The sequence below is a fragment of the Notolabrus celidotus genome, chromosome 10 (genome assembly GCF_009762535.1).
Source record: "Notolabrus celidotus isolate fNotCel1 chromosome 10, fNotCel1.pri, whole genome shotgun sequence".
NCBI lineage: Eukaryota > Metazoa > Chordata > Actinopteri > Labriformes > Labridae > Notolabrus > Notolabrus celidotus.
The window spans coordinates 7755678-7781474 of record NC_048281.1 but is presented as its reverse complement, the minus strand read 5'-3'; the positions used below and the strand labels follow the sequence as shown (position 1 = coordinate 7781474).

The following is a 25797-nucleotide window of genomic DNA, read 5'->3' as shown; positions in this document are numbered from 1 at the left end:
AAGTTTCAAATCGTGAGGTAATCGTGTGTTGGAGTAATCCCAGGATGAGACCGAAGGCTGCTCTGAACAGCTTGTTCAAAAAGTCACACGAGAATTATGCAACAGAGACACGAGACTTCCTCGATTCATGACATCACCGTTTAATAAATCTCTTTAGAGGAGCATAATAAACGTAACACTTAATATAAACATCTGCTCTGTTAATAAGTGAAAGCTTAAAGTAGGATGGATAAATTCCATGACTGTGTCCTGCTAGCTTTTGATGATAAGCTAGCTAATATAACTGCTACAGTCTTTGAAGATAAACCTCTGTGTAGAAGGCTAACTATGGCTCAAATCTCCATTTCTCATTTTTGTTGTTGTCAATTTCCAGGAAGGAGCAGGATGAGAAATAATTTAAACAGGAATCTTTTTGTAGTTAGTAAATACTGATCCTGCAAGATACCAAGTCTGTCCATATCTTATAGTCTGTGACTTATCTGTCTTAATCTTTAATGGTGTGTCAGACTGCAGTAGTCATAACAGTGCGTGAGAAACAAATGTTTGAGAGGGAACATCATGAATCTGTAGAAAACTAAAAGGGATAAAAAACTGAGACATTCGAATGGAAAACGAGATAAACCAGCATTGTTCATCACAAGACCAAAACCCACATCTAAACCTGACAAAGATCTGTGAAAACGAAGGAGGAGTCCAGAACATGAGATCTGAGAACAAAGCTCTCTTTTTCGTTTTTTCCCTTTTTTTGGAAAACAACAAAAAATATGTTTGATAAGATAATTGTAAGCATGAAGCAGCTCCTTATCTTGTATAGCTAAATGATCATGAAAGTCAAATTAAAGATTTATTTTTTCAGTTTTCATTGGATTCAATTTAGACCTAATGAAATTAAATGACTTTTTGTTCCAAAAACCGAAAAGATGTAAACTGTTAGACCTTCCACGGAGCGCATGACTGCCTGTTGTTATTTAAAGAACACAGACTGATCACATTCAACACAATCTAAATATTAATTGCATTTCTCCATAATTCCATTATTCCAACAGCCTTTTTCCTGAAGTCCCTTTATAAAAACACTGGTAGCTGCTTTACTTATCTGGAGTCTATTTTTCTGTGTGTACTCATCAAATCTCTCTGTTGACTTACAGTGCTGACCAGGCTCTGGACAGGTTCGCCATGAAGCGTTTCTATGAAGACAAAGTGCTTCCTGTGGGCCAGCCGTCTCAGAAAAGGTCAGTGACCTCTCGAGTCTGACCCCAGGGTGAACTGTCTCACAAAGATACCTCTGTCTTTGAAAACAGTTGTGTTAATTGTTAATAATGTCCCACATGAGGACAACAGAACAAGCTGAAAAGAAAATACTGACACTTTAATAGCTTATTGATATTTCTGATACACTGATACACAGCAGAAAGAGGAGCAGCCTTAGAAGTCCTTTGGTTTGCTTTGTAAGTTCAGTTTGTGGCTCTTGAGCTGTTAGAGACTCTGATATGTTCAACAAGTAGTCACCAACTGTGTCTCTGTGCTGTTTATGTTGGTGGGATGTATTAAGATACTTTAAAGAGCTCTTTTGACCTGAAAAGCTGGCTGCAGTTTCTTGAATCAGAATGAAGGAAAGTTGAATTTCACAAAACAAAAACAATTTTTCTAAAGAGGTTAAGAGGATCATTCGTCCTAATGGGGATTCCAGAATTACGTGGTTATTGTTTTGGGGGTTTCCAACTACTTTCAACCCTGTTTCACAACACACACATCCTTTTGATCCAACATCAGTGTAACAAATACTGTTCAGTGCAGCTTTAAAGTAATACGTTTATTGAGTTTGAAGTTGGCTCGTTCTTCAGGGCCGACGAGCTGAAAACATTCATTGTTTTCATACGAGGTCGAAGCCAAGATTGTATCTCTTTGTTATGATGAACACAGGATTATAACTTTTTCCCTCTGTTGTAAAACAAAAAGGAGTCATGATACAGTTTGGCAGATGAATGTCATTACTCCTGTTCCTCTGTCACGCTCAGGTATGTGGAGTACTTCAGCGGTCTGCTGTCCGGACACATCAAGATCAACAACAAACCCTTGTTCCTGCACCACGTCATCATGCACGGCATCCCCAACTTTGAGTCCAAAGGAGGTCGGTCTCCTCCACAGATACATACTCATATGTTAGCTGTTGTTTCACTTTATTCACTCTGTAACAACTTTCATGCGTTTCAGGTTGTCGTCCCTTTCTGAAAATCTACCAGGCCATGCAGCCTGTCTACACATCTGGGATCTAGTAAGTCTTAAAGCACACTCACACTTGAACGCTTTTACGGGATTCCAGGGATAGCAAGCTCGTAATGGCTCAATAATAAAACCCCTGATTTTCCTTTATAGCTTCTCCCCTAACTCCCCTGTCCCCCAGTATACACATACATGGTCCTTGCTGCCGGTTTGAGCTCTCTGCTTGTCTCACATTATTGTATTTAGCTAGCCTCCCCAGCTCTAGGCTCTTGTTTCCCTTCTGTAGATCCTTCAATCACGTCTGTTATTATTTGTGACCGGAGAGCCAATGAAACAGGCAGACAGGCATCTGTGTGGAGGCCTGCGGGGGTTTCCCTGCCAGAGGACCCCGCTGGTTCTCAGGGCCAGACAGGAAATAATGGATTTGATGCTTTAATGTTGTTGTTTTGGGATGAGGTGACTTTAGAAGAATGAAGGGGAGGGCTGTGCTTTAGTCACATGGGTGGAACCGGCATACAGGCTGAATTTGTACTGTAGAAGATGTCACTGTTTAAATATAACAGACAAAGATTACTTAAGCATGTCAGGGTATGGCTATCAGCCTCCTAACTAACAGCGACAGAGCACCAGCCTACCAGACCAAAGTCAACCATGCCCCTAAATATGTCAAAATTGTAACCTTAATTTCTTCAAAACTAACAAGTTCTAAACATGAAAACTGACTATTTAGACAAATATATTTTTTGTTATGAGGCTACAAACAGGTTTATTTTTGCTGTAAAGATTGGCGGGGGGGGGGATGTATATATGGCAGTGCTTTTGGAGCATGCCTCAAGTGGACATACGAGGAACTGCAATTTTAAGCACCTTCGCATTGGCTTCATATTTCAACACCACATGTTGCTACTTGTGTCAGAACCAGAGGACTGACAGCATACTGGAGAAAATGCATTTCTTTCTTCTTCACTTAACAGCAAATATCACAATGAGTGGCTTATTTGATATTTAAAGAAAGCAGGATGATATTTTTTTTTTAGAAAAGACTACCTTGGGACGTACAGAAGATTTACATCTTTGCCCAGGACGTTTCTCTCAGGATCTTTAATGAAGCAAAGTTTTGAAGAGCAGTGCTGAGGCCCCTGATACCAACAACCCAAGACAGTACTCCCTTCTTCTATCCTTGTTTCTTTTGTCCCATGAACAGTGGCGGACAAAGTACACGTCTTCATTACTTATGTCAAAGTATAGATCCAGTACAAGTGAAAGTTTTTCCGTCAAATTAGTACTTGAGTTAAAGTCCTGGAGGACTTGCTTTTAAAAATACTGAAGTATTCAAAGTACTTTTTAAAATATCTCTAAACGTATTTCACAAAGCATGAGTGCAGCCAAGAATGCATGGGTGTACATTCTGCTCATTTCTGTTTATCTAGAAAACATGATTTCATATCTAAAGAGTATACCATGAAATATAAGCTTAGTTACTACAAACACAGACAAGTTTCAAATGTTCATCTGGAATCAAAGCAGTGTGTTAGCTCCAGACCTCCACATGCTCTCTCAGGTTAGATGGTGATGTTTTGTAGGCTGTGATGAAGATTGTGTGGTAAACAGATCAGAGATTTACAACAATACAAACAATCATTCTTTATTTCAAAACCTCAAACGTGGGTTTAAAATATGGCCGTGGTGCTCAGGTAGAGAATCATCATCCTTCTTGGCCATAGCCATCATCACCACGACTAAATGAACGCACTGATCTGAAGAACATTTGATCTGATCCATGCTAAACTGAGGTACGGCTACACCACTGAGACAAACCAAACACAAGCACATGAACAGTTTCCGTTCTTTGGGATCTGATTTCAGAAAAGAGAATTCATCAGCTGACTTCAAATCAATAGTAGTGAGTATTTAGAGCACTGATACAAATGTGGTGGAGTCAAAAATATGATATTTGTCTTTCAAATGGAGTGGAGTAAAAGTAATAAGTTCCCCCAAAAATAATACTCAAATAAAGTATAGATACTCAATACTATTTATCCATGATAAATACAAATCATCCACTAGATCTTCAAATCTGCAGACGTGGGGAGTAAAACCGACCTTTGTGTTTATTAAGACAGCCTACAACTAGCATGCCTCCCTCCTAAGCTCCTTGTTAGCACACGTGTGCAGGTAATGAAAAACGGAGGAGGAGTTGAGTTGTATTTTATACAGTCTATGGGCTGAACAAGCTCCGAGCTCTGACTCCGTGACAGACCAGATATTGTTGTGACGTAACAAAAACACGGAAATCTGAAACGGCTCGTTTCACACACATTTACAGAAAGGTGGAGAAATCAGAACAGGGGCAGAATGGATTTTTTTCATTTTCGGGGGGTTTGTAGACATGCCAGGGACACATATTTCAGGTAGAGAACCATTAAAAAGTCGATTTTGCATGATATGTCACCTTTAAGTACAGTACTCAAGTAAATTGACTTTGTTACTGTCCACCACTGCCCACAAACTACTATAAAGTGTGTTTAAGTTACGCCTGTAGCTTTGTTCAACAGTTTATAGATCATGTACATCCTCACTGAAGTGTCAGTGCTATAAACACATCTACACTAGGAACAATAACTATGTGTGAAACAGTCAGTGCACATGTTACAGACTTCCACTCTATCAACCCCTTAAAGTCCACATGCCTCTTTCTCTCACATGATAACCATTAGCACTCTCCTCCCTTTGATCTGACTCCACCACTTACCCAATCATGTAGACACTAATACCCAAAATTAGCCTCACACTGCACCGCAGTTACGCTTTGTGACACTGCTGTGAAAAGTAAATGGGTGGATTGTTAGTAGACGATGAACATCATGTGCCCATGGTTAAAGTTGATGTCAGATGTTGGATGTATTGTAACAACCTTTGCAGCATTAATGATGGAAGCACGTTTGTTTCTTCTTTACTAAATGTGGCTCTTTTTCTTTCACAGTAATGTCCAGGGTGACAGCCAGACCAGCATCTGCATCACCATTGAACCTGGTCTACTTCTGAAAGGGGACATCCTGGTAAGAGAGTACAGACATATTGTACTACAGAAGCACATGTGTGTGATATAAATGTGGTGTCTTTGAACAGGAAACAAGACACACTGTGAGAGTTTTTTTCCTGACATCAGTCATAGACTGTATAAATAATGGACTTAGTATCCGTGACGTCACCCATCTGTTCCTGAAGCGCTGTTTGAAGCAAATCGTCGGCGGGAGCCATATTTGTAATGCTGAACTCAACCAGACTTAGTGTGAGGTAAAGAGGCGGGGTTTGAGCCTCCTAACCAACAGCTATGTGTTCCCGCCTGTCAGTCAAGTCAGTCATGTCCTTATTTGGGCAAAACTTGCAATCTTAATATCTTCTGAATTGGCGCGTCCATACAGCATGTGCCGAAAGGAAAATTAGCGACGTAGATTATTTCTGCTGCAAAGATCGTCTTTTTTGAATTGGTGTGTATGTGGTGTCCGGTGTTTCTGCAGCCAGCCTCAAGGGGATGCTCGATGAATTGCAGTTCGTAACACTTCCGCATGGGCTTCATATTTTGAGACCGGAGGTTACCGCTTGACATCAATGGGTTAACTCTGGAGTGTGAAGCCAAGCACAGACACAGTTTATTGATTTAATTGTTCCAGAGTTTGACTCTGCCAGAAAGTAAGACAAAATAAATGTATGTTAAAGACAATTAGCATAAGAATGTCAGTGAAAGCAGCTGCAGAAATGCAGACTTTGCACAGGTTTTTATGGTTTATTAGTAATGAGGGAATCCTGTTGGTTTTTTCCAAACTGTCGTTGGCTGTATGTACTGAAAGCATGTGCTGCTGCAGTTTATAGTATCCATTCACAGAAGAATTAAGGCCATAAAATCCTTGGGGAAGACAGTTGGACATGTTCCTATACCTCACTTTTATAGACCCTCATTAGCGCACAATATGTTTTCTGGAAACTATGACGTCAAAATGGCCATGTGCTTCCTGCCCAACAGGGTGAAAAAACACAAGGTACTATTTTAGATTACAGTTAGCAGTAAAATACAGGAGACATGGATGTTTTTAATTCTCTTTGATGAATTCTTTGTCATTTTAGAGGTTTTACAGAAATCATTCTTGCTCCAATAAAATATTGCCTCTGTCTCATATTGCCTAATGTTCAAGCAGAATAATGGCACACATCAGCAGTTTCTGTTTCTGCTGTCATTCAGGTCATAATGTTATCCATGAGATGTCCTCTGGGCTCATAATTTCAGCGTGGAGAATTTGAAAGTAGCACTTACACTGTTCTCAAAGCTTTCGTTTCGGCCATGAAGAGCTGAACTTCTATCTCATGCTTTATTTAAGACGACTAATGGATTCTGCTGAATGAATCATCAGAATAAGATCTGGCTGCTAAAGCCCGATATTTCACAGACAGGGCAGAGAGCGTGAGCTGCTGCCTTATGGACAAATGAGGGAGACGGAAGTCAGCACCAAGATCTAAAACTGTATCTCTATGTGTTTGTAAAATTAAGTTATGGATTATAAAACTACCAAGAAATGACTAATAGAACAATGAGATTAAAAAGAGGTGTAATCACAGAGGAGAGTCTTTGTAAACATGATTTGAATTCTTCAGGTTTTTGTTCTTTGCTCCTCTTCCGGCTGGCTTTGGGCGTATTTTAGTTTGGTTTCCAAACAAGCTTAAAATTAGAATCTTTGGGACTTTGAGGCAAAAGCTCAACGTTTTGAACAATGTGCTTGTGTACTGTTTTGCCGTGAGTTTCAAGAGAAGTTCAGTTCAGAACCACGTTCATGTCTGTGCTGTAAATATGAAGCCAGGGCCAGAGGGTAGTAGTTGAGCATGAACAGAGTATCAGAAACATAAGGTCAGAAAGGATGCGTCCATGAAGTTTTAAAGCTCTCTTATCAACCAGATTTGTTTGGTTTATTTAGAATTTATCACTGAATTAAAATATAAATAGTTGCTGTTTTAAGAGGAACTAATTCTTGGTTTTACCGGTAATTTACATGACGGTTTTCAGTAAAGCTCACAGATTTGAAAACACTGCCAAACTGTGACATACTACAAGTGTACGATCATGAAGAACCTGGAAAAGTCATGGAATTTGAAAATAGAAGTTTCAACAACTGAAAAAGTTTTTGAAAAAGTAAACAGAAAACAGTTGAAAAGTCATGGACATTTCCTGCAGAGATACCTGTATTATAGAGGGGGTCATCCCTATGGTACCACAGCCCAATGGTCCCACATTTCTAAGACTTTTTTTTTTCATTGAAAATTAGGCCCTATGTTACCACCTTTCAAAATTGGGTCTTGTGTTCCTACAGTTCCCTTCAATTTAAGCCCGATCTTCCCACAAGATTTTTTGGAAGCACTTTATAGTAAATGAATGAATGAATGAATGAATGAATGAGTAATTTTATTTCGATCAGCAGCAGCAGAAGTTGTCACAATCACAATCATTACAAGATCAAATAAAATAGGCAGATCGAAAATGGTTTCGGCTGAAGCAGAGCTCACCAGATTAAGCTGAAAGCTACATTCCATCTTTAGTCCATTGCTACTGGATAATGGTTTGGGTGTAATTGGCTACCAAATGGGGAGAAAGGGGGATCAAATCTGATACAAATTTACTGTGGGAACTAGTGATGTGTTGGTCGCGAACGATCCGGCTCTAAGAGCCGGCTATTTGAAGTGAACGACGGGAGCCGGCTCCTGACTGGGTTTTTAAAAAAAAATTCTCGTCTTTTTCTGATAAAGCCTCACGTGATTGGTCAAGACATGGTGGCGTCTTGACCAATCAGGTGTCTACATTGAGCAGAACGGGGAGGGGAGGGGTTACAGACACACACAGCACAGTGAGCACACCAACAGGAGGGAGACCAGAGGGAGAACGTGCGCGACACAGAGAACGCACTGGAAAGGTGGAAAAACGAGTGACTGCAGAAAACACAGAAAACTTTAGACACATTGAAACGGCATAGACTGTTTAAAGGCAGAGTGTAGACTGTGCAAGGTGAAAATGTCATCATTCAGGGTCCACAAAAAACCTGCAAAGGCACATTAGATCTGTCTGTGAAGGATCTCAGTCATCTAGGTCATGGACATTAGAACTGTTTATCCATCAGTGCAAGAAGTGAAGAATAAAGACAGTGAAGGTAAACTGCTGTTAATGAATGTGTTTCAAAGTTTATAAATAATATACATGCAATTACAGATTGGACCTTTTTGTCTAACTGTGATGAGTCTTGTTTTTTGTACTTTATAATTTAATTTCTGTAGAACTCTGCTACATGTTGAGTATAAAGATAAAGCATTTTAAATGATAAACATTTGATATAATGTATGTTTTTTACATTAGTAAATCATTTGACATATAATTTAACATTATGTTAGGTAACACAGTCATTCAAACAAGAAAAAATCTTGGGAGCCACTTGGGAGCCGAAAGAGCCGGCTCTTTGTAGTGAGCCGAGCCAAAAGAACCGGCTCTCTAAAAAGAGCCGGAATTCCCATCACTAGTGGGAACATAGGGCCTAATTTTGATAAAAATCTTAGAAATGTGTGAACATAGACACGCTCCCTTATAGAGCACATGTGGTATGGGATCAAAGTTCTTAGACTTGTAACTTTTGTGCAGGGTTTGGTTTCTGTGGACCAAATAGATGTACCAAATAGAACTTTTGACTCCCTCTGATTCATGATAAGACTGTGTTTTCTAAGCTTTTGTTTTGGTAGCGAACATTGACGTGCTTTGCCCTCATCATGTCTGAACATGTCATGTTAAATAAGATGTACTGTGGTGAATTTAAGCACAGGTTTTATTCTTATTTTCATGTATAGACAGACGTTTAAGAGAATGTGTGGTCACCTCTGTAGGTGATGTGGTCACAGGTGGGCTTCATGCTATGCTAACTAACAGCTGGCTAAGAGTAAATTCCTATGATCATTCAGACATGGGAGTGACATCAATCTTCTCTTCTAAGTCTTGGCAACCAAAGGCAGCGAGTTAATTTCCCAGATGTTTCAGGATTATTTGTTTTCTCATGAGGGGGTCTTCGTTAGTCGTAAAATGTGTCAGACCTCCAAAGGCAACATGTAAGCTTGGAATTACTGTTTTACTTCTTCAGTTTTCTGTTTCACAAACTTGGCATGCCAGTATTGTTTTCCTCATGAAACAGACCCCTCTGTGGGAGGTTCTCCAGATCCCAGAAAGCCACTCTAAGCCACTGGATATTCTTTCTTCCCTCCTCTTGCTCTCAATCCTTTATTTGCTTTTTTAGATTCGGGAACCTTATATGTGTTGGTCTTGCTTGGCCCCACAAGTTGAAAATAGGTTTGTGAGAAGCAAGGCAGTCCCACATTCCTCAAAAATCATATTAAAAAAGGCTTTTAGTTGATGCTGTTGGTCAAATCTACACAAACATGTCTAAATGTACGTCTTGTAAATGCTCACTTTCACTGTAACGGTAGGATGCTTTTCAGTTTGTTTTTATTCGTCCCAGCAGCAGCCTGTGAGCTCTGAGTGGAGGGTAAATATTCCTCCAGTACCTGTAAATGTGAGGTCCTTGTAAAAAGACTAACAGGTCCAGGCTGCCCGTCAGGAAACCAGCAGGAGGGAGAGAGGAGGTTTTCCTGTGTGGACTTTTAGTGCTGCTTTTAAAGCTGTTTGTGTTGGTAGAAACAGTTTGGATAATAATGCATGTGGAGAGGCTTTACATTACGAGGGATATATATAAAGAGGTCTTAAATGCTTTTTGTAGCTCTGAGCCAGGGTAAGGGAAGAGGCAGTGCTGAATCAAGCTGACATGTCTCTGGCTCAAGTCTGCAAAGATAGTTTTGTATTATGTTCCCTTCATATTTAGAGTGCATTCAGCGTTAAAGCCACATTCAGCTGAGTTATACAAGTAATCAGATTATCAGTTTCTTTTCTCAACAAATATCATCAAAATCAGAATCGACACTTTGTATGTATAAGCCACATCTTAAAGGAATAGTTCAAGTCTTCTGAAGTGTGTTTGTATGAGGTACTTCTTAATAGGAGTAGTATTACCTACAGGGGATCCAGGTCAGCTGGGCTCCTCTGTTTTGAAACGAGGCAGAGAAGCGGCACTGAAGCTAGGTCATGAACCACTGCAGACAGGGTCAGTTTCACCACCTCATTTGGCTTATTTCAGCTAGCTCTCCACCTGGTTGCTCATAAAGAGGCTGCGCTGACCAGAACCCACTGTGGAAAGTACACTTACTAGTGTCACGGCACCACCACCCCGGGTATTTACTGTGCGCCTAGGGCTTCCGAGGCTGGGATGCCCGTGCACACATTTGGCTGCCAGCTTAGAGGAAAGGTAATAGTGGGCTCGCCCTCTCGGTGGATCTCCTCCGGCTTCGACTCGGTTGGCTTCGGTCAGCCCTGACTGCGGTCCGTCGGCGTCACTCCGTGGTTCCGACACCAGTTCAGTTATTATAAGACGCGGACAAAAACTCAAACAAAACAACGGAAAGGGGGTCTTCGGCGACTCCTCAATTCTCCCGTGACTCTCATTAGATAGGCTGCTGCTTTCTTGGCATCTCACACCTGTTCTGAGTCCCGTAATCAACTCTTTTTCCTAATTTCCAGCCATGCTGACTAGGTAAGCTCACCCCCTAGCCTGACAGCCATGGTGATCAGCCAATAGGGAGACAGTGTGCCGTGACACTAGTGACAAGTACCTCATACAACCTCTTGGGAAGAAAACAAACAAAGCAGTCCCTTCAAAGATGCTAAACAGGCTGCACATGTGGAGCAAATAAGGGTCGATGCATCTTAACTCATCTGTGGAGTGAAGGTGAAACAGCGCCGCTTTCATGCAGTGATGCCTGTATTTGTTGTGTTTTTCTTCCTCCAGTTGAAATGCTACCACAAACGCTACCGCAGCCCGTGTCGAGACGTGATATTCAGGGTGCAGTTTCACACCTGCGCTGTTCACGACCTGGGCATCGTGTTCGGGAAGAACGAGCTTGATGAGACATTCAAAGGTAAGACATTCCTGAAAAAGTCCTCAGGATGTCCTCTCAGACTTTTTTGTTCTGTTCATAAGATTCAAATCTGACCCTCTAAAAATATCCCTCTACATTAATATTGAAGTAATCAAATGCATTGTTGTCTGTTTTCTTGCTGTCTCTTTGCTGCTGTAATAACTGAACAATGATTGATTTGATAACTGTTCATTATATTGTCCTGTGTGCAGATGACAGGTTTCCAGAATATGGAAAAGTTGAATTTATTTTCTCCTTTGGACCAGAGAAAATCCATGGTAAGACTCTGAGTGTCCGGTGTTTTAGAATACTGGAGCATTTCTTACTCTTTTTATATTACATTCATACTTAGTTTTGTGTCAGCATATTGTAAATAGAGGACATGCATTATGAGGGAGAGGGGGAAATAGCGTGGAGTTAACCCTAACCCAAAGTAATTCAAAAGTCTGTAATTTAAAGTGAACTTGAAGCAGATTTCTTCTCCAGTAAGTCTCTGAAAGGTATCTTTGTTTGTTTTATTTGATTGTCTTGTTGTCTTTGGACATTCACGTTCTCCGCTCTGTCTCTTTGTCCTTCTGGTCAAGGTGTGGACCACCTGGAAAACGGGCCGAGCGTCTCGGTGGACTACAACACACAGGACTCTCTGATCCGCTGGGACTCGTACGAAAACTTCAATCAGATTTGTGAGGACAACACGGACGGTAAGTGCAGCTGGATTATAGACTATAGTTTGCAGATTATGTCATGCATACTGAACCAGGTGCAGCTTGGCACACCAAAAATAACATACACACACCTTACCAGCTTGAGATGAAACTTCAGATGTAATATCTTCGTTTTAAGGATTAGAATAGTGATTCATAAAGTAGCTTGAGTCTTATTTGGTTTCTTTATGATCTTGTTATATTCACAGCTCAATTCACACACATATATTTATATACATACGTAGAGGGCAGACCTCCTTCTGCTTTCCCCTCTTGTGTGTTGTAAAGTTAACAAGGTGTTAATTACAACAGCTTTTACAGCCCTGCGCCTTATGACCACTTATGAGCAATCATCTCTCACAACATGTGTTTCTTACTCGATCTAAGGCATTAAACGATGAGGAAGAGACAGATCTCAGTGATGTTACTGCATGTGATCCAGGAGCTATGGAGCATTTGTCTATTTGTGTGAACAATGTTTCAGTCTGCTTCAATAGACTGAAGGAGTGCTATTCATCAGCCGTCAGTGAGTGGAGGATGTGTCTGATGTGTATTTTTAGTGATACACTCCTCATGGAGTAGTTGTTAAGACATCCTTAAATGAATTTTAACAGTACATGTGCCTGTGGATATGCATTGATGTGGGCTTGACAAAAGTGTCCCACACACACACATGAACATCATGCAACTGAGCTGTAACAAGGATGCTGTTGTGTTTCTGCGTGACCCGGGGGAAAGATCCAACCTGCCTCCTAATGGATTTAAAAGACTTTTTCACAACTTCACCTCTTGAACTCCCACACGATGGGGTCAAACTGAAGTCACATCCAAGTGCAGCTAGTGTTGAGTGTTGAATGAGTAGAGACTCAGGTTTTGTAGCGTCATAGCATCGTAATGCTTCAGCTCTTTGATTATAAAGTATTGCTCAGGTGGTATTGAGGGTACAACTGTCGTTTTTCCCCGGAACAAGAATCTAAAGCCACCCAAATCAGCGTTACGGTGTTTTCCTGCTGTCCTAGATGTAAGTGGTAAATCATATTTTGAAACGAAAGAGAGAATTCAATTGTGGTGAAATTGTGGCCGCTGAGAAGCCATGGGCCCTGTGGGACCCGAGTGCAGTGCGAGACATTCCTGGGCTGAGCCACAGGCATGGACAGAGCCTTCCTGTTGAGGGAGCGGTGGTCACTCTGTGACCAAAGTGATACTTTCTCTGCCACCCAAAAAGGAAGCAATGTTACGCCCTGAGTGATAGCAGACAGTCTGCTGTGTTGTCTTTGAAAGAGGAGAGAGTGTCAGAGTGGTCACTTTGTGTTTTGTTGGCAAAATGAAAGTTGATATTTACTGTTTTTCAAAGTTAGTTATGTAACCGTTCAGAGAAAGTACTGAGATCAGGTAAATATTGAAATGTAAATCTGTTTGAATATGTTAAGAAAATAATCACTGCTATATTCTTGCATGATCTATCAGATGGCTTAATTCTCTGTGCTCTTGCAGAGGTTCAGTTGTTAGGCACCTGCATGGGGCGGTGGCTCTGACTCAGGGTGTAAAGTTGGTTGTCCACTAATCTAAAGACCCTGTACACTCTTCAGGATCTCACAATAAGATCAACATAGTTTGAAAACTGGTTATTGTAATGTTGCCATTTAAAAAAATGTAAGAGACAGAAAAAGGAAACATGTTAGCAAGTAACTGACAGAATCCTGCTGAATATTTGATGTCCACACATTCCCAGAGCGTCTTTATTTGTCTCCCAGATAGCCTAAAGGTCAGAGGTGACTTGGCTGGCTTCTATCACTGCTCATAAAGTGTGTTCCCCACACAGCGGCGGCGGCAGCTTGAAATAGGCCTTTCTAAAATAGAACAGGTGTAAGTCTCCTCTCATTCTGTTTCAGTCGAGGTGATTTGTGTGAGTGTGTCTGTGTGTGTGTGTGTGTGTATTTATGTAAAATCAAGGCCAGTCCAAGTTGTGTGCCTCATCTTGCCTTCTGTCATATGATGGTTACACTGCGGTTAAGAGTTAATCTGACTGTCACGTAAATAGACTTCACTTAAGATTCAGACGGGAGCAGGAACACATGAAACACACAAGTAAGTGTGCAAGCACAAATGTAAGCATTCACAAGCTCTTTATTTTCTACTTTAAACTTAGAATTCTTCATAAGACTTGTAAATATTTTTTTAGGATATGTCTTCGTTCTCCTGCACAGCCAGACTCAAACATGGTGTCCTTTAAATGGGTTGAGCCAGCAGATAGCCCTTGAGAGGACAGTGAAGTATGGTTCCCTCTCACAGAAACAAGAGAGAAAGGGTTTCCAGGAAACTGGAGTGTTTCCACTGTAATTTGGCTTCACACTTGTTGGAGCTGAAAAGACAATTAGCTCCTCTCACAGAGCGGCTTTAGAGCCTAGAGGACGTATATCTTCACAAGTGTTGGTTAGAAAAAAGAGGTGTTGTTGTCGGGTTGTCAGGATTGTAACTGCCTTTCCGAGCAAAGAGCGAGCCTCGCAGGTTTCTTGCCCCCTCTTCTTGTCGAGGCATTGCGTAAAGCTTAAATTATATGGCCGTTGTTTTGTTGGGATGTGCATTGGGTAAGTTCTGTCTATGTGGTCTTTGGTTTCTAAAGATGGATGTTGATGTTCATTGTGTTTATTCCATCAAAAACAGCTACAGCTGCTGTGGGGGAGTTTCAGCACAGGGATTCTTGTCGAGCCTGCACCCTGCGTAAACACAGCGAGGACATATCAAAACATAGCACTTACACCATAAACCAAAGTGTTTTTAGATATCAAGAGTACATCTCTATTATCAAATACTTAGTTTGTAACAAGCTGAAACCTCAGGTGTTGAAAAATGAAGGAAATGTGGAAGACAACAAAACTGCAGTTTCATGATTGGCCACTTGAGGCTGGCAGTAAAAGTCAAAGAATCCACACTTACACCCATACGAAGCAAAACCTCAGCACCAAACATCACCTTTCAGCTTTTATGGTGATGTTTTTTCATTTTATGAAACCTTACTCACTTCTTTAAAGCTTTTTTTAAAAATTTAAAGATGATCCCATCAGTCACCTTCCTCACGCATTATTATTTTCACATAACCCTATTACCTGCCGAGCTATGATGTTGTCTGGGCTTACCACCATAAAACAAGCATCAGGAACCTCCGTGTCAACTTAATTTGAAGGCTGCAGTTTTCTTCTGACATATTTTTGGTTGGATCAAGGGATTTTGATCATCTCGAAATTACCTTGGATTTTCTTTATCTTTAAGTTGAAGTGATTCCTTAAGAAGGTCAAACAAATTAGTTGTGGAATGATTAAGATATAATAGAGATGGCAAAGACAGACAGCTTCCACAAGATGGATTTAAATATTGGACAGCTTCATACTTTCTTTTCTTACGAACATTCATTTTAAGGACTCCTTTTTGTGATAGTCACTTTGGTTGTATCATATTGTTTGATGTTCAGTTAACATTTAACGCCTGAGATAAAGTTAAATCCTAAAGTATCCAATATTTTATCATTGAGAAAGATTAACATACATATAAAGTCATAAACACAAAGCTTTTGATCCATAAGCTTCACTGTATTTCAGTACAGAGCCTCTTTATTCAGATGAGGATTTACTGGCTTCCTGATCATAATGCATTTGTTAAACTCATTTATTGGGTTCTAAACTTTGGCTCAGTTTAATTCTAATCATTCTTAAATTAGCATTTAATACTACTTCAACTCTCACTCCGACTTCTAGGAGATTCCTCTCTCTCCTCTGAGGAGCCGGAGGAGTTAAAGCCACACTCCTCCGCTGGACTGTGAAGCTCTTTTGTGCACAAACTCACAGGAGGAGGAGTGACAGAGAATGTCAGTGTGGGTTTGGGCATGCTGCTGTTCTGCACAGACACTCAGTTTGTCAGAGTAACACTGTGGGGTCTATGTTTAGAGTATCTTTGATATCCTGCTTTTTAAAGTGTTGAAGATTTGAGCTGTGAACCTGTATCCAGTCTGTCCTCTGGTCTTTAAATCGCTGAAGAGAAAGGTTGTCTCAAATCCAACAGCTGATGTCTTTCACAACATGTGAGTAGGGTGCTCTGTGCTGAACATGTGAGATTCATAGCCTACCAGAAACTTAATGTTTACTTTATCCAGAAATGAACTGAATTACTTATTGACATCAGGCTGTTTAATGTTTTATATGCTTATCGTTTGTACTGTTTAAACCACTTTCACATGGAAGTTATCCTTTCAAGTTTAATCTTTTACAAATGCTTTTATTCAGTGCTCATGAAACAACGAGGCACGCTGCAGGCACATACGGCTGTTTAAAGTGACTTAATAATCATTCAGATTTTATTAGCTCTTGGGTCCTTTGTAGTCGTTCTGGCCTTTAACCCTATTAGAAAAACAGCATTGGATTTAACAAGTTATTTGCTGTAATGTGGGACAAGAAGGACAAGAAATGCAAGAGTGCAAGAAAAAAATCTACTTAGAAGAAGAGTTGTTCCATGTAAACTTCCTTCAGAGTCGCAAACTAACTTCCTGGTTCAACTGGGGTCAGATTTCAGCTCAGCCAGAACTCAGAATTTTTGAATGATAGCAATGAGGACAAAAGTATGTCACAAGTTATAATAAATCAGTTTTATCATGGAAGCATGAAGGGTCTCTGCATGAGCTGTTAGAGCTCTGTGATGATGTTTCTGAGGGTTCCTTAATTTCCTCTTTGTAAGCTTATTCTCTAATGACATGAAGTTACTGTTTATCTGAAGTCCAATAAGTGTTTGTGTAAAGAATGGGCAGCCCAGGTGTGTGTGTCTGTGTGTGTGTTTGAACATAGTTTTGTGTCTTCTCACTTGAAGGTCACAGCCTCCTCTTTGATCCCGTATGCGTTAGTCAGAGTAAGATGGCTGTGTTCCCATTCCTGCAGCCTTGGCTAATTCAACAGCAGGGATGAGTTGACCATGCCTGCCCTGTTGGGCACAGACTGTTTGTTGCTGCATTCTTAAACCCAGAGAGCGGGGCTCAAATGAGTCAGGTCAAATGTAAGTCTGTGTTTGTGTTGCCTGCTGAGTTACAGACAGGGGTGGGGTCAGGGCAGTTACATAATCTTGGTGGAGAAAGAAGTTGATGCAACAAAATGATATCACTGATGAGGCCGTGTTTTGGCTGAGAGGATAACTGAGATTTAAACGTCTCTTTAGCCAAAGAACAGTCAAAGCACCTGATCAACAATAAACTCTCCACAGAGAAATATAAGAATGTATTATTCTGCAGGAACAGCTGTCTGGACTTTTGTAAATTCAATGAGGGCTGTCAAACAAGTAATTTTTAATTGATCACATATTCATCACATTTTACAAATTCCATTATTTTGCATTTCGCAACAGTTTTTAAGTTCAAATTAAAAATGTAAAGCAGTTCTTACCAGTGTCTTGATTTGGGAATACAGTAATTGTAATGATCGTGACCTTTTAGATTAATTTCTTAAAATAAATGCTGCACTGCTTCATTAGTGGGGTCTGAAACCATGACTTAGAGGGGGGAGACAGCTTTAGTGTTCAGTCCTCAGGTCTGTGGGGATCCACACTCTCCAAACTAGTGCTCTTCCAGCTTTGGTGATGCGGTAGCTGACATCAATCTGTTTAGCAGCACCTGTATGCGTAACTCAGCCGGTTGCTTGAACTTGAAATACTTTGGTGATGTTTTAATTCTGTTTGACACAACGTGCATTATAAGTCTGATTTGTAAACGGATCCACCTGAGAGTTCTTAAAGGGAAATTTGTTATGGTGTTATTTTCCAGCATCAGCAGAAAGCAGGAAGAGCCTGGGCTCGGTCAACTATGGTGTGCCATAAGGGACAATGGCAGTGACTACAAGATAACGCTTAACTTATAAATTGATTTGGTTGGAAGCACAACCTTCTGTAATATCTGCTGGTCTGAGTATTGAGACATGTCTCTGTCAGCCGTCCTCTTGATGCTCACAGCCACCTTGCTCAGCGGCATGATCTTATTGGCGTTGCTCCCAGAAGATGCAGAGGTGAAATGTCTGGTCCTTTGTGTTGTCAACAGGATTCCATGCTATCAATCCCTCAGTCTGGTCTGAGGCTTTTTGGAGGATTAGACTGCTTTGACTTCAAACTTTGCACAGCTCTGATTGCATAACAGCCAAGACAGAAAAATAAAGGCCTTCTAGGCAAGACTGTATGGAACACAAAGAGAGAACAAGTGCCTTGTGTTGTGGCATGTCCCCGTTTGGACCCTGGCTGTGGGGGCACAGGGACAGGGGTCTCTGCTAGGAGACGGCCACTAACCATGAAGTGTTTGTATCATCCACAAAATTAAAGTTGCATCTTCTTGGACAGAGGCTGTGTAACTTGGAGAATGCCAGATGCAATCATATATAAATCCGTAAAGCTGAATTTCACCCAGGGAAACGGAGAGTGTGCATTTTTTTCCTCTTGGCTGAGGTACTGTAAAGATCTTTGCAGGACATTGTTAATCCTGGGAGACAGTGCTAATTATCTGCTGTAATGAATGAGTGGTCTGTTTGCTCATCTTGCATGCAGCTTTGCTCCAGCTGTTTTCCAGACATTCTCTCTCCCTCTTTCTTTTTCTCTAGTCATCTTTACACAGCTGATCTGGATATAAATGCCACAGGGAAGCCAGAACATATTTAATAATGATCACTCACCACAAGTGCTTCTTCCATGATCTGCAATTAATCTTTTACCCATGCAGTATTGATCCCTTTGCAATGTAGGGGGAGGACCTTTGCAAATATCTTTATCTTGGCCATCCACTTTTTCCTTCAACTTGGACGATTAGTATTTGTTATAACTAACTGGATTCAGTTTTTAGGCCTAACTTTGCTTCTTTAACACCAGTTTTTAAGTCACATTAAGCAGCCAGCAGCTGACTGCTACTGTTCAGGTGATAATGAAATGTTCTTTCACACCTTTCTCACAGGTGATGAAGTGTTTGTTCTATTTTCTTAATCAAAGATGACTCTACAAAGGCACTTGTCTAGCACCAGGTCCCCTTCCACCCTTTCTTTTATGAGGAAAAACTGTCTCTGAAGGAGTGTTATAACTCTAAATGGGTCACTTCGCTTACTGAATAGACCCCTCCTGAGCCAAGGGGTGGACAGACACAGGAGGTGAACTTTACAAGGAAACAAGGACAAAGTTTTTGGAATGAACTGAAATATTTTCTCTTTGGCTCTGCTGGGGACACTCGCCTCGCCTCCCGTGTTATTTTTGCAAAGGTTTTCTTCACAAGAAGCAACGCTTGTAAAGACAGCATTATATAATCTAATACTATCAATACAGACCCAGTGCATTTGTCTCAACTGCACATCTTCATCAGTTGGTGTAGAATTTCAGAGAGACAAACCTCTGCCCAGATTCTGCCCCTGATAGCGGTACTTCAGGACTATTCATGTGTTCCTACAACACAGAGCCAGGAAATGGGAGAGCCGGTGATGTCACTGCTGAAGTGACGCTCTCTGGTTGTCCATGGCAGCTGCATGGACTGGATGGGAATAAGTGGCAATAAACTATGCACGTTTCATGCCATTTGATCATCCTTGTAGTGCCTGCTGGCAGGTGCACATAAGTGGTCATTGACACAATATGTTTGCCAAATGGGGCATTGAGGCGGCAGTGTAAAGAATCTAGGTGAAAGGGAACGGCTCATAAAAGTTGAGATAAAGTGGAAGCAGAATCTGAACAGCCGATTTAGCCTGTGAAGAATTAGTTATTCTAGAAACACTAAAGCCTATACTTTTACAGTAAAACACTGCAAGTCACTACCTAATCAAGGCCAGGGAATACCTCTTAGCTGTTTCTTTCTCTTCCTTTGGTCCGTGAGTTTTGTCAGCTGACATTAGGAAAAGGACTTTTGACAGGTTATCTGAACTGGCACTGTAAAGAATCGTGGGTACAGCTCAGATACCAGGAAATGTCTGGTCAGGAGAAAGACCAGTTTGTGTCTGAAGCATTTACAAAGATAATGATAAGAGCAAGATCTGACAAGGGTTGCTTGGAGCAGGATCTGCATAAGCTATTAAGTCTTCAGGCAGAATGAAGTGGCTCTGTTCTTGTAGTTTTTTCCTGACCATAGTTAGAATGAATAATCCCCTCAAAGATTCTCTTACCTCCAGAACCAAAGAGGTATATCCAGCTCATCAGTCACTCTCCTCAACTGGCCCTCAGATTATCCCTGTACAACCCTGTTGCTAGGATGCACTGATGACTTTACCTGAGACGCAAACTCTTTCAAAAAGAAACATAATGTTCTTTACAGGCGAACTGTCCAACAAATACAGAACACATGGTGTTCGTTATGTCTTTGCATTTGTGTTTGATTTCAGGACAATTTGGGCTTCATCACCTGGCTCTCAGGTTACAGTTTATGGAGGAGACTAATTCTAATAAGCAGCCTTGATATATTTAGATATAAGCAATGTTGTGTTGGTTTCCATCTTTCATCAATTTACCTTATAGAGCAGAGTTATATTTTGGAATAACATTAAGACCTGCTGTAACGCCATGATTTCACCTCTTGGCGAGTTGAACAGAACAGCTGTATGAGTGGTAATCAATCTTCTCCTGGCTATTCTGCACCACTCTCCATTACCTTGTTCTTTGTTTCCCCACTCCTAGCAAGTTTGCACTCACACACATTGATTCCCAGTAATCTTTGATGTATATTTAATGAGGTGCTGTGCAACGAGGTCCAGTACTTACATTTCACTAAGTGTTTTGGGGCTGTGGATGTTGGCAAAAAATAAGCTGCAAGTTCACTTTAAATCCTGGTGTGGCTTCCTTTGAAATATCAAGAAGTAATGTCTAAATTCAAATTTGAGCTTCCTGCATCAGCATCATCAGTCTTTTACGAGTTGATTGATTATAAAAACTTATGTTGTCTGTAGTGAAACATATATTTTGTGTTGCAGGCACAAAGTTTTCTCACAATCATCCTTTTTAAAATTAAATTTAAAGCATTTTGGTTAAAGACTTAGGTGAACTGTCTAAATAAGATGTGATCTAATATGCTCTGGTGTTAACATGCCATAGCAATTATTCTGAGCAGCTGATATTCGTATTGCTTAAGGATTAACTTCCAGCACCGACTCGTGCAGCAGTTCCTCCTTGTCCTTGTCACAGGATTGATCAGCCAACTGAAGATCAATACCTGTGTTGTTGTTGCCTTTATCGTGTTGAGAAATTAAGTTGGTGATGGTGTTTGTGCAAATATAAGCTGGTCTGCCAGCTGCTCTTGAAACTTATCTCCGCAAATAATTTATTTTTAAGGTAATTTTCTGGCATTTTAGCCTTTATTAGCTGACAGGAAATGTGGGGACTAGAGAGAGTGGGGATGTCATGCTGCAACAGGTCAGGAGAACGAGTTGAACCAGTGACTGCTTGGATGAGGACTGTATCCTTTTTACCTGGGACGTACGCTTCAATCACTGGGCCAACCAGCGCCCAATACACTCAAGTTTTTATACTGTTTGGTCATTTAAATTATTGATAGTCAACATAGTAGGCATATTTTACACACAGCCTATGTGCTAGGTGATGAAGTGCTGCACATCAATAACTGTATTGTGTTGCTTCGTGATTCAAGTCTGCACAGTTTCCACAATCTCCCCGCTGACTCCAGTTTCATCAGTCATTAGTCTCTGATGTTCACAAGGCAAATTAATCCTGCTAGGAAGATGCAACAGTCTTGTGTAGATCATTTACAAGGTCACAGTGCTACTTTGATAGCTGTCCTTGAGCCCCAGCATACAGTAAAGCAATGCTTTGTTGCCAAATCAATAGTTTAGCCATTAACTTTGACCAAATATGGCACCAGGCTATACTTACAAACTGTTAGACTAACTGCACAGATATTAAAGTTGTGTATTCTCCTGGGCTTCTCATATGAAACAACACTCTTAGCTCTATTCTTGTTGGGCTATTAGTGGTGTTAGAGTCGAGTCCTGGGGGGAAATTCTCAGAAAGTGTTTCATCACTGTTTTTTATTAATGTTACACTTGTGGCAAGGAGACCCTCATGGACCCCCTACTGTTTTGGAATGCCCACACACCGTCGGAGACATACATTCGACGGCAGAGAGTTGCACATGGTGTGTTTGTCGGTGTAAGCTAGAAGAAAAACATGCTATTTCCGCTGTAAAGGGGGATCTATTGCCACAGAGGTCAGAGCTCAAAGTTTGAAGATCAGGAGGTCACACAGTTGCACCATCTGGTCTGCAGAACCTCAAAATATCTGGCAGCACCTTCCATCCACAACACTTAGTTTTGTTAGTTAGTCCCCTCTTTTTTCTTTAAATATGCCCGTCTACATTACAGCAAACTTTATCCTGCTGCATCACATGATCATGATGCTCATGTTATAAATTAACTTTCTGACTGTCTGCTGATGCTTCCATAAGCATTTTATAATGACCTTAAATAAGAGGATGTAGTGACATGACCAATTGATGATTCCAGACAGGTCAGAAATGGTTCTCTCTCCCCTGCTGGTGTATAATTTGTTAAGGCTATGAGGTCAGGATCGCAGACATTCTCCTCTGACTAATGTGCTTGGGATCACAGAGCAAGCATTTACCTCCTGGAGAGTATTTAAAAGCACATCGACATGCACACACAGTAAAGAAACACCGTCAGAGGTTATTTGTAGAGGCTTACGTATGTTCATTTCAACCAAATTAAAACAGCAGCAGACATAGTATCACATACGGAACATAAATAGTCTGCAGTCTCAACATAAATAGTCTGCTTGCCGTAAAAAGAGGGATTGGATTTCCTGTTTTAGAGATGGGGATTCAGTGGATCGCTCATCCGACATGTCTCAAAAGTGAAGACATGAGCAAGTTAAAGGGGGCTGACTAAACCAACACAGCAAGCCTCACCAGCTATTATCATCATCACCATTATCATCAGTGAAAGTACAGATAGAGTAGGGGTAGAAAGAGACAAACAGGGGCAGTTGGCCTGGTGGTTCAAATATGTACCCCATTTACAGAGGCTGTACTCCTGCTCTCTTGTCCCCACATTTTGTGTCTCTCTCAAGCTGCCCTATCAAAAAAGACTAAAATATCCTCTCCTCCAGTATCATGGGACTATCCGTGATCAAGTACATTTTGTTGAACATGTCTAAAAGTTTTATGGAAGCCACAGTCGCACGTTTATTCTCATCAGCCAGAACGATGGATGTGTTGTCAATTGTTCTGAGTTGTGTTCAATAGTATGACTGTCCTGCATGTTAATTTGTACTGATAGCTTAGACCCAAGACTGAAGAGCTTGTAAACAGTGCCAAGAGGGAGTGTTTTGTGTACTCAATCTCAATAGACAAGACTGCAAATCATCTACATCTAACTTTATCACATCTAAGAGCCTTTCTTATTCTCCTGCAATATCATCCGTCACTTAATGCAATGGTCTTTCTATTTCTGACTCACTAAGCCTTTCTGTTTTCCCCATCTGACTGCAGCAGGGTGGAGTTTTCACCCTCATTCCTAGCTTGAAGAGAGCTTGTTAAATGACTGTTGGACCAAGTAGCTCTTTCCATTACGAGTGTTCTCAACACCATTGGGCCAAAGCTGAAGGAGGGGCAACTGTACATACATGATGTGTGCATGGAACAAATGTTGGAGCATGCTACATTAGATTTTCAGCTCTGGCATAAACAAGTGAGATAAATTGGATTAAGTTGTAGGCAACTTTTGGAATGAAAAGTCTGTATGTAAAGCATAAAACTGCATTGGGGGCTTGTATCAAACTATATCCCTGGGAAATAAGTGCTAAAGAGGCGAACCACAACAGACTGATGTCATTCCATGAAAACCTGAATTTCAAAAGGCCCCTTGCCCCCTCCGCCCAGATATACCGTCAGGCAGGGTGTTGTGATAGACCTCCCACATACGCACACACAGCAGGGACAGCCTTCAGAGTAGTGTGAGCCACTGAGCAGTGAGCAACAGCGGTAGCTGTCTTGATCTGCCTAGACAGCTACTCAGAAGAGGGAGGAGGAGAAGGAACACAGGCCAAAACATACTCCCCCAACTCCTGCTGTTATCCCTCATGTCCCATCCTGGGGCTTCTCTGCAGGGCTTTTCCCAGCTTACATTAGGACTTACTGACGTCCACTGCTCACACAGGTAGGGAAAACTCCTCCTGTGGAGAGGCTATCTATTTTGGCAGCGCTTTGACTAGTTTAAGGAGACATGCTAATGTGTTGTAGATTAGGCACTGAGGATGTGGAGTCAGCTGAGATTTGTGACTGATCACTTGTGTTGTGTGATTTATATTTGGCCACATAGCAGGTGATTCTAAAGGTAATGAAATGGAGAAAGGTTGGGGAGCTCTGCTTTCACGACTTCTGCTTCTCAACTGATGCTCTTGAAGTGTGTGTGCACTCATATGGATGGGAATGCATGCACAGGCCCTAACTTGATACTTTAGCAGCTTCTTCTGTATAAATATGTAATGATGACTTAATTTGGAGCCTCTGGTCTTAGCAGCTTACTTTTCAGGGGAGGAATATTCACATCAACAGCAATGGAAAAATCCTTACATTTGCACTACAACTGGTCTTTGTGGATTTTGTAGCTTTTTAGCTATTGTTATGAAAATGGCATCAGTCAGTAATATACTTGGCTTGTTAGACCTCAGCTCATGACATTGAAGATACACTGTCAAGCTAGCATTTGATACTGTTATTGGCTATTATCTGGCTGGACAAGGTGCAAGCCTCTAAAAAAAGCCTCTTATTCCACCAATCCAAGTCACTGACAGATCAGTAAGAGAAAATATGAGTTGTGATTTTCTGGCACTTTGAAGCTGCAAGATTTGTTTTAACCATCAGCCTGACAGTCAAGTCACTGAAGTGCGCCATTCCCTTGGCAAGTTGCCGCAGGCCAGCCAAGGAGACCTTGCAGTACACAGCCTGTGCACGCCCACCAGGCTCCATTTACAGAGGCTGTATTCACTAAAGCTGAGATAGAGATATCTATAAGTTACAGGGATACAAACCGCTTCTTTGTGCAGCTCTTTTACCAGCTGAAGAATCAGATTTTATTTGAGGACATGCCTCATCATGGGTTATACGGTTTCTTGATAACTGAATACACAGCATTAAAGGGATTATCTAACAAGGTGTTGTCAGAGTTCTAGCTTTATGGTGTTGAGTATGTGAAGTAGTAGAGATTTATCAGCTGAGCTTTTGTTTTGCTTTGGGCTTAGGGAGCCAGGAAAGCATCCAGGCCTTCCTTTCCCAGTGAGGTCAGTTTTCCAGTGATGACTAAATCCTTCCGATTGGGACACCCTTTTTCCTCTTTATGTTGGAGTGTTGTGATGGCTGTGTGTCCGTGTGCATGGGAATGCACATAAAGGATTTGTATGCATATCCAACTAAGCTTGTAAGTTAGCCAAAGTAGACAGACACTCACCAATGGCTATTTTATTCTCAGAGTGAGCATAGCTTCATGAGCGAATCAACAACTGATCAATCTTCTATTACGCCTGTATTTCTCAGGTGGCACAGATTTATCCAGTTGACTTGAGAAAGTGTAAGGCAGGCTCCTGTGATTTCATCGCTTTTTCCACTGTGCATGCCACAGTCTCTGCTCATTTCCTGAGGCTGGTAGAATAGGTGGACATGAGCCAGTATTTCATTTAACTGCAGCTGGTTTGTCCATGTTCACACAACCTCAAGATACCCTGTATCACAGTCCCTTGCTTTGACTTTTTACTGTTTTAATGAATCCTGTGGACTTCTATTTATGGATTTAACCTCTGTAATGACCAAACT

At 41.1% G+C, this 25797-nt stretch overlaps 1 protein-coding gene across 1 annotated transcript in view; it reads left to right on the top strand.

Annotated features, from left to right (window-relative positions):
* tns1b (tensin 1b) overlaps positions 1-25797 on the top strand; it is a 101617-nt gene that overhangs the window by 54206 nt on the left and 21614 nt on the right. The window contains exons 9-15 of the mRNA XM_034693520.1: positions 1149-1232; positions 2019-2131; positions 2215-2275; positions 5207-5282; positions 11142-11271; positions 11484-11549; positions 11856-11972. Of these exons, the coding sequence (XP_034549411.1) occupies positions 1149-1232; positions 2019-2131; positions 2215-2275; positions 5207-5282; positions 11142-11271; positions 11484-11549; positions 11856-11972 (647 nt within the window). The remainder of the gene's footprint in view (positions 1-1148; positions 1233-2018; positions 2132-2214; positions 2276-5206; positions 5283-11141; positions 11272-11483; positions 11550-11855; positions 11973-25797) is intronic.